The 14,724-nt window shown below is 37.2% G+C and overlaps 1 protein-coding gene across 6 annotated transcripts in view; it reads left to right on the top strand.

The window, feature by feature from the left end:
- Positions 1 to 11,181, top strand: part of EFR3A (EFR3 homolog A) — an 87,438-nt gene extending 76,257 nt beyond the window's left edge. For 5 of the 6 annotated variants that reach the window (XM_087745900.1, XM_087745890.1, XM_087745873.1 and 2 more), the window contains 5 exons: positions 3,140 to 3,228; positions 6,702 to 6,750; positions 7,172 to 7,275; positions 7,895 to 7,944; positions 9,167 to 11,181. In XM_087745900.1, the coding sequence (XP_087602026.1) occupies positions 3,140 to 3,228; positions 6,702 to 6,750; positions 7,172 to 7,275; positions 7,895 to 7,944; positions 9,167 to 9,272 (398 nt within the window). In that variant the 3' untranslated portion in view covers positions 9,273 to 11,181. The remainder of the gene's footprint in view (positions 1 to 3,139; positions 3,229 to 6,701; positions 6,751 to 7,171; positions 7,276 to 7,894; positions 7,945 to 9,166) is intronic. The other variant, XM_087745881.1, reaches the window with a different exon arrangement.
- The last annotated feature ends 3,543 nt before the right edge of the window (positions 11,182 to 14,724 follow it).

Below are 14,724 nucleotides of genomic sequence, written 5' to 3'. Positions count from 1 at the left end.
CTGATAATTTAAATGTACATCTAATCATTTTTTTTGTCTAGACATATATAATTTTTTTAAATTTAGCTCTATTTCCATCAGGCAAAAAACCTCATAAATGCAGACACAAGTCAAAAGGTAAAAATGAGTTGTAGGTCAGCCTGCTCTCCTGCTAGTTGTGGTGTGTGTATAGAACGTGCACAGTCAAAAAAAAAAAAAAAAGTGCTTTTAGAAGGCCTTTAGGCCAGAAATTGTGTTGTACTTAGTGTTTCCTTCTCCTTTTTTTTGTTTATCTCCTTGATATACCTGTAGCAATGTTAGCTGCTGCAAGGTTTGTCTTTGTGTTTACTCTTAGTTTGGAACTCTACAATATGGTAGCTTCCTATTTTCTTTTCTTGAGCAGGTAGTAGGGGCTATAGGTATCATTTTTGTGATAGTACTAATTACTTCTCTGAGTGAAGTAACAAGAACTTGGTAGAAAGTTGGAAGAAGCGCTCAGCTGTTCACAGAACGATGATTCATCTTACTTGCTGGCTGTTCAGGATAAAGGTCCATTAGTGGGACATGTATATGTGTCTATGTTCTGTGTGCATCCCACCAGCGGCTGGGCTTAGACACAGTCTACCCACCAGCTGTCTCCTGGTTCCCAGTCTCCCCAGTCACTGGCACCTGGGCATGTGAGTCCCCAGGGCCCACAGCCCCAGTCTGGCTGCTGGTGCAGATCCCCCTCGTGCACAGTAACGCACACGCACGTGCGCACATGGGTCTCGGTCAACCTCCCAGGCTCCATGCTCTTTCTGACAGTTGGCCTGGGCCTCGTGGTCCCTCTGGGTGCATTCCCCTCAGAGACAGACTGACACACAGATAGACAGACACACACGGACGCCCCCAGCTCCCAGACCACTTGATCTACTCACCTGCTGGTCCAGCTCGATGTTCCCTTGTTACCATGCACTGGTGCTGTGTTCCCTCGCTCGCTTGAGACACACAGGCCCTCTGACCCATGGTCTGACTCCAGTTGCTGCGCTCAGACCCCCCCACACACACCTACGCAAAGAATAGAGTCCCTCGCCCAGGAAAAGAGAAATGGGATTTAATGAGAAGATGGGACAGGCTGCACTGATGAGGCTCAGGGCATGGCCAGATGCATGTGCTCATCAGCAACCGGTTTACATGGGACTGATGCCTTTATCCCCTTATCCCTCTGTTTTCCTTGCTTGCTCCTCCCCAAACCATCTCAGTCCTCCTTTTCCCCACCCTTGGTTCCTCCCCTAAATGTCCCATACTAGATACATTGCCTTGCACAATCCCAAGATGCTGTTTCCCTGCATCTCAAGTGTCCCATACCCCAGGCACTGACCCCGACTTGGTCAGTGAGGTGACCCAGAGAGCTGCTTACGTTGCCCCATGGCCAAGACTTGTGGGACAGCCCTGGTGGGGGCTGGGGCAGTGGGTATTGGGTCTCCACCGCTGCCCTCATGCCTCTCGGCTCCTTTGTGTGTGTAGAGACAAGCTTTATAGCGTAACAGAAAAAATTACAATTTTCACAATTTTTTACCCACTTAATGTGTTGAAATTAGAGAAGAATGAGCATTTTTATTAGGCAAGTGTAGGGAGGCATCCATTATAAAAATGAATTCTATGCAAAGTAGTCCCAAAAATGTATCTTCTGGTGTTTGCGTGCCAATTATAGAGAGAGCAGCAAGATGGCAGCAAAGATGCAGCTTTGTCTTGTGTTTACTCTTGAGGGCTAAGGTGCTTTCCTCAGACTCTGTATGTATTGGGTCGTGTACCAGTAAGCCGTCAGGGATTAAAAATTAAGTAAATCCTTCAAAATGCCACTTCAAATGCTCAGGGACTCTGAGAACCTGGCAAAGATAGCTAGAATTCAGGTGTTTTTCACTAATCTTGTTCTTTCACTGCCTCTTGATCTTAAAATAGCATTTCATCTATACAACTTCTGAAAGTTATTTCTTGGGTTTTTTTTAAAAGCTGAGTATGTTCAGCTCTGCTGGAACGAATCCTGTTGATTCAAGCTCAATATTTGCACTGCAAAAGTGCTTTGCTAGAAGTGGATTAAACAAAGGTTGCGGAAGAAAAGTATAAATGACCTTGTGGTGGGGTAGTTTTTCAGTCGTGGTTCTTATCCTTATCTTAGTATCAGGTGCCTGTAGGTGCTTCTGACTATGTGCAGTGCAAGTCGTCAAATAATAATGGCCGGATCCAAATGGCTTGATCTCGGCTAAAATCTAAAATGTGACATGGGAATTCATGGTTTTGTAAATGAGATACACATAAGTCAGGCCACTCAAGTCTCCATTTGTCAGAGGATCCTCATGACACGTCTGTAAATGCATTTTTAACTGTTCTTTTTAATCTTGTGTTAATATATTAAATGTCAAAGATGAGAAAAGGTTATTGGCGTATCATCTCAGGAATGCAATCACAAAAGGAAAATCCATCAGCTGATGGATCATTTGATCAAAATCTGCTTCCGCATTAATGAAATAATTGTGCTCCTTTTAGTATCAGCGCAGTTGGTCTTATTCTGTCAACTTTTTAGGCCAGCTGGACTTGCTAAAATGTTTGCAGGAAGTTCGAAATGGAGAGAATTTTTTTTTTCACCAAGTGGATTTTTAGACTTGCTGAATATGGTACTTGTAGCAACAAGAATAAGGAAGGATTGTTGCTCATTTCCATTCAGAAATCTTAATTTCTTCTGTCAATGAGTCATCTTCCAAGAAGCCCTTTTCTGTTTCAGAGTACCTTCAAATTAAGACCTTAATATTTCAATTTCAAAACCAAAAGAATAAGTTCAGGCTTTTGAAAATTACTCTGCAGCAATATATCATCATGTACTATGTTACTTATTATGCGTTTGAATAAGATCTCATCTTATTTTTTAAAATTCAGGGCTTTCAAGGCAAAGTTGGCAAGATCTGGGATGAGAGGGGGAAGGGACAATAAAAAGGGTATTTTCCTTCATATTTAATAATTTAGAGCGGTAACTGATCATTTTTCAGAACAATCCAAATTATAAAATAGATGATTTTGGGTTAAATAGGCATATAGAAACAAATCTGCATCTGCTGTGTAGAAATTCCATTGATCGTGTTTCAACTGTTATACAAAAAGTAAGATTAAGTTGGTTTTCTTCTAGATGAGGACAGACTCTCCAGGAGGAAGAGCATTGTGGACACGGTATCTATTCAGGTGGATATTCTGACTGGCAACAACATAGAGGATAAGGTATGAAAATCACGGGATATTTTAAAGCAGCATCTCTGGAGGGGGAGCAGTGGGGATGCAAATGACATTTTCCCAGAAAGTGTAGTATCTAATTGTGCTAGCAATGTTAAATGCATTGAGAGATTGATTTTTTTTTTAACTCCTATATTTGTAGAAATGTGTTGTCAGAGACACTAATCTTGATCTTGCTCTATAAAAACGTAAAGTATTTTGTCACTATAGTTTTTACAGATAATACTGTAGAATATGGGGTAGCAATACATATATATGCCGAACAACATGGGGCTGACAGGTAAAAGACTAGTGAGAGGGGCAGGTAAAGGCTAGGCAGGCTGCTTACACCACAGTGTTACAGTGTCATGTTTTCCTTCTAGAAGAGTTTAGCACACAGTGCTTTAAAGGCACAGGAAGGATAAGGCAACAACAAAAAGTTCATATGTAGGGTACAGGAGCTGATCCTAATTATCCCTTACGAAGACTTCATTATAATTAAAATGATCCCACATCTTTTGATACTTCATGTGAAGTATTTCTTAAAATAAATTTCCATTTCTACTGAATCTTTTTCAAGGTTCTGCTGATTCTTATTAACCAGATTTCTGCTGGCTGCGATGGAGATTAGCTGTTGAAATTGAGGTGTTTGTACCTGCAAACGAATCCTACCGTTACCATCTTAAAGCACAAACGGGCCAGGGGCATGAAACAGAATGTGTGGACAGAGTCAAGCTGACTGTTAGTAAAAAATGTAGTGTTAAGCTATTGTAAAGGAGCAAGCCCCATTTCAGAACTTACTGACAGAAGTGGTTTATGTTTTGCATCATTATTTTTATTATTCCTTTCTGCTCTGTGCTGATGATACCTCAGATGATATTCTGTGTTCAGTTCTTGGTATTGTGCATTAGCAAGGATAAAGATAAACTACATAAAAGTTTAGGAGAAAGAAGAAAAAAGTGTTTGAAAAATAAACCAGATTATGATAATCTTTAGCTTTCTGAAGAAAGTAAATGCTCGTAATAGGAATGGGGGTGTTTGACATTAGTATCCTTTTTTAAAATCATATGTTATATGTGATTGTAGGTGGTTGAACATTTCTCTTGAAAGTAGAATTAAATGAGAGAAGTTTCCATTTCAGATTTCAAATGATTATGCTGATGTTATGTTAAGCATTGATATATAGATGTTTTTGAAGAGCATATAGCAGTTGTAGATAAATCAAAATCTTTGTATGGGTTCTCAATTTAACGTGGTACAGTGTCTTGGATAATGAATTACTGTTTGTCTCTCTTAAAAACAAGAATTCTGTTAATCAGAAACACATGAAATAAAGTGTTTCTCCTTTAGTTACTTTACAATGTTTGTTTACAATGCAAAGGGAAAACCAGTATTTTCCAATTTGCTGGCTGCACCTTAATACCTAAATCATGAACATTTGAAAAACATTCATAGGATCAGAATCATTTGGGTTGGAAAAGACCCTTAAGATCATCGAGTCCAACTGTAAACCTAACACTGCCAAGTCCACCACTAAACCATGTCCCTGAGCACCACGTCTACCCGTCTTTTAAATACCTCCAGGGGTCCCCATCCCTGGGCAGCCTGTTCCTTCAGTAATGGGGCTCTGTAATTTTTCCTAATTCTTGTTCCCTCATGATGCGTGGGTTTGCCCACCTGCAACATAAGATGATACACTGGATGTAACTCAAGAGGAGGGGAAAAAAAGTCCATGAGGATATTAAATCTGGTTCTCTTGCTATGTAAGTTAGTAAATATAACATAATCCATAACAGTCAGCAGAATTAAACTGAAAAAAAAATGGAGCATAAGGCTTTATGACTGAGAGGATAAACTACTTAATTAATGGAAGTTTTAGGATTAATGATGTATGGTATCATTTCTGCACTGTCTAAGGTAGAAGACTGCGTATCCATAAAATATCTATTATTGTATACAATACGAATGCAATTCTTCTGTCAGCACAATCTAAGTGTTTTGTTGTAGCAAGTCTGTTAGTGAATCCTGTTCAGGAAGATGCTTTATTCCATAGATATCTCCTTGTATAAGACAAAAGCACTTGTAAAAGCAGCTAATGCTCCTGTGTATAACCAAATATAATGCTGGCTAATATCAGCAACTACTACAGAGGTTAATTAGAAATCTGAAAGGCTGCCATAAACAAGTAATATTTACCAAATATGAATTGTATAAGAGGTGACTGTTTCAAAATCTGAATACTCTTTATCTCTAGCCATATCCACAAATATTTGACATAAAGGGAGTTTTGCTGTTCATGTGTTGTTTATATATTCAGAGGTAAAGAATGTGATGCTAATGTAGTAAAATCTGTTAGACAAGTATCATTTACAGCTCCATCTCCTGAAATAACACTGATGTAAAAAGGAAAAAGCTACTTCTGGCTTTTCCATTTACAATAGGTCAAGTCAATGAATTAAAAAATTAAAAGAATTCAGTCTTCTGAATTGGGTGAAATAACTTTTTGCTACCTTACAGATCTTTTATCTTAAATCATATTAGACCATTCTAAACAATTAGTGTTTATAAGGAAAAATAAAAGTGCTGCCTGTTTACATGTAGTTAGTTTTGAAGGACTGAAGTAAGGCAGTCCAAGCCAAGAAACGATGTTATATTCAGGTGAATGCTGTTGGGCTATCTAAGCATTCTCCCCTAATATTATTACGGTGGTTTCACTGTAAATATGCTTACTGATGTAGAAGCTCTAGGTCTATAAAGAATTGAAACACAAAGATCCATGAGCTGGGGCTCTTCAGAGGAATGTTCATGCATCTTTGGTAATTTTGCAGCCCCAACCAATTCCTAATGAAGTACATCTGCAGCAGCAAATGGATATTCAGATTACTAAATGAACAGATTTTCTCAGTGCATCAGACATAGCTTGTTATGAAGAGCCCTTTAGCTCCAATGTTTATGGCATGAGCACCAAATTATTTGGAGCTCATACTGGTACGACGTTAGCCTAAGGCAATAACCATTTTCCTCTCTACCCTCCATTACCATCTCTTGGTTTAGTATCCCATTGCTGATAGCTCAACTAGTCTCAGGAAGCAGTTGCTATTATTTGCAACAGCTGTATAGGAACCAGCACTGAGGCTTCGCAGTGTAGAAACACTGCAGCATATTCCTGACCCAAAGGAGTGTTCTGCCAAAATTCAAGTCCTTTTCCAAAGTATTGTTCCCACAGAGCGTCTTGACCAGAATTTGGAAAGTTTTCCTTGATGTCATTTGATAAAAATTTCCTCACTAATTGCAGTGGCGTAAAAATGTGAATTAGTGATCTGTTGGCTGTCATAGATCTGTTGGCTCCAGATAAAACTCTTAGAAACTTGTAAGGCAGAAGAGCTCTGTGGCCATTTTGGCCTTCTGTATTTATCACATTCCTTATTTTTCAGAAGCTTCTTATATGTGGGACTTAAGGGGGTTTGTTTCTTTGTGTTTAGATTGATAATACTGAAGAAATCACCTTTGAAGCTTTGAAGAAAGCAATTGGTAAGATTTATTACAATTGTGTTTATGCAGCATAGTTCTAGATTACTGTGGAATTGCTAGAGTAAAAGGTATTGCCAGAATAACATAATTAAAGTATTGCATTTGTTTCTTTTTGGCTAGTAAATTTATTTAAAACTTCAGTTATTTATTTCTAAATTTCTGAAATGATATCTTGATAATTTTAGTGAATTCATTTTCTGAAGCTAATGTGACTGAATGAAAAGCATCCGGAAATGCCTGTCATCTATTAAAGTTGTCCTTACAGGCCAAGCTATAAGTAACGTGAGATTTTCAAATTCCATTGCTTCCATTGTTTGCTTCTGCAGTGCACATTTGAAGGCTTACATCACTTATACTTGATACGCAAAGATTACATTTGTCTCTTTTTTTCTTTTTTTTTTTGTTGTTTTTTTTGTTTAAGATAACAATGGACTTGAAGAACAGGAAAAAGAAAAAAGGCGCCTTGTAATTGAAAAGTTCCAAAAAGCACCATTTGAAGAAATCGCAGCACAATGTGAAACCAAAGTGAGTTTCTGAAAAATGTTTTACAGCATTGAAGATGCTAGTATAAGCATTAATGGGGATGTGCTGGCTAAAGGTGATTTATGTTATCATGTTACTCTGGCTGTTACTTCTAACGAAGTTCAGTTCTTTGTCTTCAGCTATTATCTCTACTATTTTTAATGTTGGGAAATTCCAGTTACTTAAAGTGTGCTTTTGATTGTTCCTAGACCATCTGAAAAGCAATGGAAATCTCATACATTCTTCATCTTGTTTTCCTTACTGTCTTTGAAATCTAGATTCACAGTCCATTCCTATTTCATCCTGGGATAACTGGAGCAGTACTTACCTCATTATATATTTTGAATAACTAAATGTATTTCAGGTTTGTTAAACTCCTATCTGCTACAGCAAAATTTGCTATATAACTCCTTGCACTTCAGGAGAGGCTAACTCAATCTCATGCCTCTTCAGAACTCAGAATCCTTGCAGCGGTGAGAAAAGAAATCGAGATAGGAAACGCTGCCTAGATTTGCCATGTGGTGATGTGAAACACACTCACTGAGTATGGCCTGGCACATTCATTTTAGCTTGGTTCAATATATAGTAGGTAATAATTAAATTTTAATTTTTTTTTTCCTAGGCAAACTTCCTTCATGATAGACTTGCACAGATACTGGAACTCACCATTCGGTAAGGCTTTATGCAAGAAGAATATGATGAATGAAAATGAGTTACAAAGCAATTGTGATTACTTTCAGGTCGTCACGTCATAGAGTTCTTAAACACAGGCAGTAGGCAGAAAATAATTGACTTAACTGAATGTTGTGGCTTAACTGTGGTAGGCATTGAAGCCCCACACAGGCACAGGCTAACTCCACCTCAGTGGGATAGGGAAGAGAATTGGAAGGGTAAAAGTGAGAAAACCTGTGGGTTGAGACAAAGACAGTTTAATACGTAAAGCAAAAGCTATGCACACAAGCGAAGCAAAATAAGGAATTCAGTTACTACTTCCTGGAGCCATCTCCAGGAAAGCAGGGTTCCATCAGGCATAACGGTTACATGGGAAGACAAACACCATCACTCTGACCATCCCTCCCCCTTCCTTCTTTTCCCCCCAGCTTTATATGCTGAGCATGACATCATATGGTATGGGATATCCCTTTGGTCAGTTGGGGTCAGCTGTCCCAGCTGTGTCCCCTCCCAAGTTCTTGTACACCCCCAGCCTGCTCGCTGGTGGGGTGGCGTGAGGAACAGAACAGGCCTTGACTCTGTGTAAGCACTGCTCAGCAATAACCAAAACATCCCTGTATTATCAATGTTGTTTCCAGCACAAAACCAAAACATATCCCCATACTAGCTACTATGAAGAAAATTAACTCTATCCTAGCCAAACCAGTACACTGAAAAAGTAGTCTTTGTCTAAAACAGTCACTTTGATTTTCTTGTTACTATTTTGAATCTTTTAGATAGTGGAGAATATCCAGAAACCATGTCATAGTATACTTACATTCTTATATTATTTCTGTGTATATCAGTAGTATTGAAGAACGCTGCTGTTTTCCCATTGCTGTATCTGTTTGAGAAAGTAATTAGAAAATGAACACCCAAAATAGGACATGACATTATTATAGAGCGTTGTGCACATCCGTTATGTAGTATGAATAGTATTTGTTAGTAGTAAAATGCATTTTCATAGCTCTGTAACATCAGTGAAGTTGATGATTTAGACCAGAGTACAAAAAAAAAAAAAACCGAGGCACGATAATTTCATTAGAATTTCAGGAATAGGATAAAATACTGGGGGAGGGAGGGGGAGTGTAGTTTACTCTTGTTTCTCAGCTATTCGTATATCAAGTTATAAAAAAGAAAGCAGTCTATATAATTATATATATTGATTGTTCTTCTCACACAGTCCTCCACCTAGCCCCTCAGGAACGATGACCATTACTGCTGGACATGCTCATTACCAATCTGTTCCAGTCTATGAGATGAAGTTTCCAGATCTTTGTGTGTATTAAGTGTCTTCTGAAGTCTGCTGGACATTATTTAGAGTAGAGTACAATAGAAAGAACAAGATGAGTTTTCAAATTTTATTGTTTATTTCATCTAAGCTAACTTTAAAATAGTGATGGACATGAGCCAAATACAGATTACTCTAGCCAAACTCATGAGACTGTCCTGAGTTGTTTTCTTCTGTAATATATTTGAAGTTAGGTTTTTCATATATCATATGTCTTCATTTTCATATTTGAACACATGTAGAAGTCAGATTTAAAACTTGTCTTGCCATGTAGGTGAATATTTCAGTTACAGTAGGAATTTGTATTTCTGTAAATTCCTTTAATTTGAGGTATTGTAACTGAAGAACTTGTTAAAGCTTTTTCTTTTTTTTCATTTTTGTGTTGGGTCTTTTTTCTCCTCTCCACCTCAATTATGTATCTAACTAGACTGCTTTTGGCTTGCTTCATCTGAATAAATGTAACCAGTGGAGCACTACCTTAGCTCCCTTTTGTTCACGCTGTCATAGCTAGCCAACTTGTTTATTTTGGAATATATGGAAATAGACAATACCTTACATGTGTTCAAGTACAGTAAATGAATTAATGGACACTTGTTAAGTATTTTTTTGATGCATCACATACCATGCTTTTTAGATATATACGCCCAGTATATGTCCTGTGTTTCTTGCTAAAAGTTAACTGCTTTGCATAAGAGAGGAGAAATCTCCTCTTGAAGCACTGAACTGTGCAATATTTTTCATGTCTTAAGGTGTATGGTTTACAGACTGTACTTCTGAAAATGCAGTAGTATTTTACTGTCTGCTTTAGTATAAATACGTGAGAGATATATTTAGTATAGCAGAAAATAAACTGAGGGCATTTTAAATCACAAATACAGAAATTACAAATATATTCTATGAGGTATTTCTCTGTAGTTTATTACAGCTTTTTAATGATATTTTAGAAATTGAAAGAAAACTGGATGAAACCATTTAAAGACCAAGAATTTATTACATATGTTTTCAAGCAGAAGCATTTTTAGAGATGCATCGCTGTGTTCATTTTTGTTTCATTCTCAAACCTCTCTAGAAATAAGGAAAATGTGGTAACTTTCATAGGTTTATGTATCTGAGTATACTATTCAAATGTAAATAAAGTAAAACTGATATAGTAAATCACTGAGCTTTTGATGATGATTGTCAAGGCTGTCTTTATGACTCACTAAATTCTGCAGGCAAAAAGAAAAAAACAGCTTTCCTTGATGCCAGGAATAGTAAGTTTGAAGTCCCTTAATCTATCTGAATCTGAGTGAAGCAGCGCAAACGTGAATGAATGTTCTCAAATATCTATAATAAATGTAAGACATTTAAGTTAGCCAGCCATTTAGATAAACAGTGATCAGGCCATGAGCAAAGTGATCTAACTTCAGTTAGCCCTGCTTTTATCAGGAGCTTGGTTTAGATGACCTTCAGAAATACCAACCTGAATTAATCTATGATTGCATAATTCTAAGATCTGAATGGTTATCATGCCAGCTCATTTGCTGACTGGTTTGAGCATTTGCAAACCCACTGCAAAAACGGATTTTAAGTTTTTTGACCTGTAGTACAGTTTTCCACTGGACTACTTTTAAAAGCCTGATGTGACATAACATCAGAGAAATATCAGCTACTTAAACCTATGAGATAACATGCTGAGATTTTCAGAAAGCATTCACAAAACTCAAAAGGTAATTGAGACCTTCTTTTCAGTTTAACAGTGCAATCACAGCTGTTAGTGGATGACGAAACAGCCCCTTATCTACAGCATTCCGTTGTGATTTTTACTGCTGCAGCGTATCAGCCTGATCAGACCACAGTCTACACAAAAATAGGACTCGTTGTCACTCTAGCTTTTAGTTTTCACTTTTTTTTTTTTTTTAAGGTAAGACATAATAGTTTTTTGGCCTATATAAAGAGTGTAATTTTTTAAATAGTAAATCTAACCTAGGGGTACAATGTAAAACACTTATCCACTCTGTCATTTTTTAAGAACACTGTGCACTTTTGTACAAAAAGAAAATATGGAGTCAAAGAAATAAAGAATGTACTTCTGTTTGCACTCTTGCAGTATGGAGACTGTGCTGTAAATACAGGATTGTTTCTGTGACTGAATTCTGTTGCATGAATGCTGCATGTGAAAATAACTAGATTCAGCATTTCATTTTCTGTTCTGCTTATGCAGTATTTTTCATTTATGCTAATGATAGGTTGCTGTGTTTTCAATGTTCAAATGAGCTTTGTTTGGGAAATGCAGGTGTTGTGCAGGTATTGTGCAGGGAATGAAGAGCTTGTAACACTTTGTGTGTTCACATGATATTTAATTTTTTCCTTTCTGGAAGTTCAGGGAGTCTGTAAGTTGATAATTGGTCCACTCTAGCCTTTCGAGACAGCGGGGAGATGGGAGTGACTGTAATATGTATCATTTTGGTAGCTATTGTTATAGGGAGCTAATGAATGAAACCAAATGAATTAAGAATGCTGTTGTACGGTATAAAGCTGCTTTGTTTCACTTATCTCTTTATGTTCCTGAGACAAGTTGCAGAACTTAAAAGCTCCATATGCATAATGGCCCTGTGTTATCTGCAACACGTTGAGTACTGTCACAATGTTTATAAATTGGTATCCAGCTGTTTAAATGTATTCCAGCTTTTGCTTTGGGTTCTCTTTCCCATTGTGTCATTTTGAAAAATGATAGCTTTTGGTAGTGGGTCCCTTTTAAAGTAAATTAGATCCTTGAAATAGCCTGTTGTCTAAAATCAGAGTAGGGCTAATTTGTCTGTTGTTCTGATGGTCATATATTCTGTACTGTATGTGATGAACCAGTTTCAATAAATGTAAGAACACACTGTGCAATCTATATTTAAGCAATAAAATAAACCAAAATTTAAAATAAATGTTTTCTAATGTGTCTGTTAATTTTTATTGCTCACAATTAAAATTTCTATGACATAATTTTTTGGCATTTAAAATAGACCTCATTATATGTACTTTTTTTTTTTTTGCAAATGTTATAGCATTGCAGCATTATCAAACTGCTACTTTTATTTATGATTAAACCATTACTTTTACCAAGACCACCAAAAGTTGAGAATGCAACAATACAAAAATGATTTCCTAATAGCAAGCAAGCTTCAGGAAGATAAATAAGCTATGCTTTTCAGGCCTGCCTCCCTGGTTAAGGAACATATTGGGTTTGTAGTATCAATTTCAAGGAATAAAGTTGTCAGTGTGTGTAAAGATCTGTATACAGCTCACCCACAGGTAGCTTTTTTCAAAGAGTGTAATACTCAGCCCCCCATTTTCAAAGAGTGTAATACTCAGCCCCATCTAATGGGGCTGAGTATTACACGGTTGTTTGTTATTCTCTTTTTTTGTTAGTCTTCATTTATTTAGTTTTAATAGTGCACCCTGAGAGAAGCGGGAAGAACAATTCATTTTTTCTATTTTGAGGAAGTTGGGACCTTCTCTAGCTCACGTGAGGTATGTCCTCATATAGAGAGGATTATATTGTTGCCTTTTTTCCTGTGTTCCTAAGTTTTGCAGACATAAAAACTTTGTGTATAATTAGGGAATTTTAGAGGGTAGGTGTCATCTTTCTGTAATCTATGACTTAGCATGGATTTCAAAACCTGCTATTAAGATGTGTGGTCATCAACCCGTGTTGTTGCCCAGGTTGGTCTGAGCAGGATTTTGATGATGGATACCTCAAAACAATCCGGAGAGAAAACAGTAGCCACACTTGGGAGATTATTTTAAATCTCGTCTGAAGAGAAGACGTAGAGAGATGCTGTCACCCTGCCATGAGGCCAGACAAGGAGGGACAAAAGTGGCAGCCACTGCAGCAGTACGGCAAAAGAAAGGTGACCTGTTAAGAGCTGCTTTCTGGGTACTGGGGGATTTTCTGTCTGGAAGTGTTTGCTTCTTCACAGCGTTGCCTTTATTTGAAAGACTTAACTCATTCATTGCTCACAATTTTGACAATACTGCGATCAAGATGACCAGTACACCTGAGTAGTGCAGGTTTTCAGAGTTCATGTCTTCCTATACTGTGTCAAGTTGTTTATGAAATCGTAGTCCCAAATATTTAATACTTTATCAGTTTACAGGCAAAGAATAAGTGCTTTAAAAGTAAAAATAAGTAAATTAGTATCTAATGAAGTAGGAAATCTTGTTAGTTTAGTAATTAATAGATAGTTGTTTCCTTTGGGGAAACAACTAGGTTTTGGCCAGCTGTGCCCCAGATCTTTGAAAAATATAGTGTAAAGTTCCTGTGAGAATGAGAGAAGGAAGAAATCTAGCTATGCTAAATGTCTCATCTTGATCTGCTTATCATCTTTTTTATTATTTTAGCACTGATCTCTGAGAATGAATAAATACAGCTAATCATAGCTAGGTTATTTAAGACTTCTCTTTATCAACACAATTCATATGGTAGTAATTACTCTATGGAACAACTTTAGTGTTAAATTCTTCTTGAAATAAGAGATACTGGAAAAAAGCCCAAAGGGATTAATGGCAACATTGCCTGAATAACAGCATATTTATATTGCAATTTCTCTGTTACTTGATCAATTCAAATGATCCATCCCTATCTCTGCAATCAGAAAATTCAGCATATCTCTGAGTGAATATATGCATGTGTTATTTGCATAATGATGAATGTAATACTAGTTTCTAATAATTAGCAGAAAGGGATGTTTTTTTATCTTAAGCGTGTATTTTAAATTCAGGCTTCAGAGCAGCAGCACTGCTATCATCAATCAGAGAAATGAGCTTGTGTTATTATTAAGCAGCAATGCACTTAATTCACTTGTTTAAAGGCCAATTTTTCCCATTTCAGCTAATTAGCTCTCTGACCTTTTCAGTATAATTTTTATTTATAAATGTTGTGAAATATAAAATAGTTTCTCATCACTATGATAAAAGGCTGATAAATGTTCCAATTCTGAAACAAGTAAACATATCAGCGTAATGCCGGTCTCATCCTCAGCACTGGACAAAAATGAGCATTTTGCTTAAGTACTGAAATGCGCTCTTTCTATAAAGCATAATGTGTGTTTGGGGGGGGGGAAATCAAAGTCAATTAATATCTTGTCTGCAGACAGAATTTCTCACATCACTTAGCTATCCTCGCTGTCTTCCCTTAAAGAAACAGTCCTATGTTCTCCTGGGTTTTTTTAGTAGCGTTAATGGTGTAGCCACTGTAGGCAGTGGGATTCCTGTGGCTAAATACCGTTTGGGTTTGTTTTTGATTTTGAGGTTTTTTGGTGGTTTCCTACACTGCTCTAATCCTTTGCAGTTTTAATGTAGGAAAAATACTGAAGGGGGAATACCACCAGCCAGAGATGTATAGCATGTTAACTTCTCATCCAAGAACATTCACTGGCATTTTCACGTGCTGTTCTCGCAAGGTCCAGTTTGCACGAGGA

The sequence above is a fragment of the Nipponia nippon genome, unplaced genomic scaffold, assembly GCF_047370975.1.
Source record: "Nipponia nippon isolate SJK-2023a ecotype South Korea unplaced genomic scaffold, ASM4737097v1 scaffold_1, whole genome shotgun sequence".
Taxonomy (NCBI): domain Eukaryota; kingdom Metazoa; phylum Chordata; class Aves; order Pelecaniformes; family Threskiornithidae; genus Nipponia; species Nipponia nippon.
The sequence above is the reverse complement of the archived record's forward strand: the minus strand, read 5'-3'. Positions and strand labels throughout refer to the sequence as shown.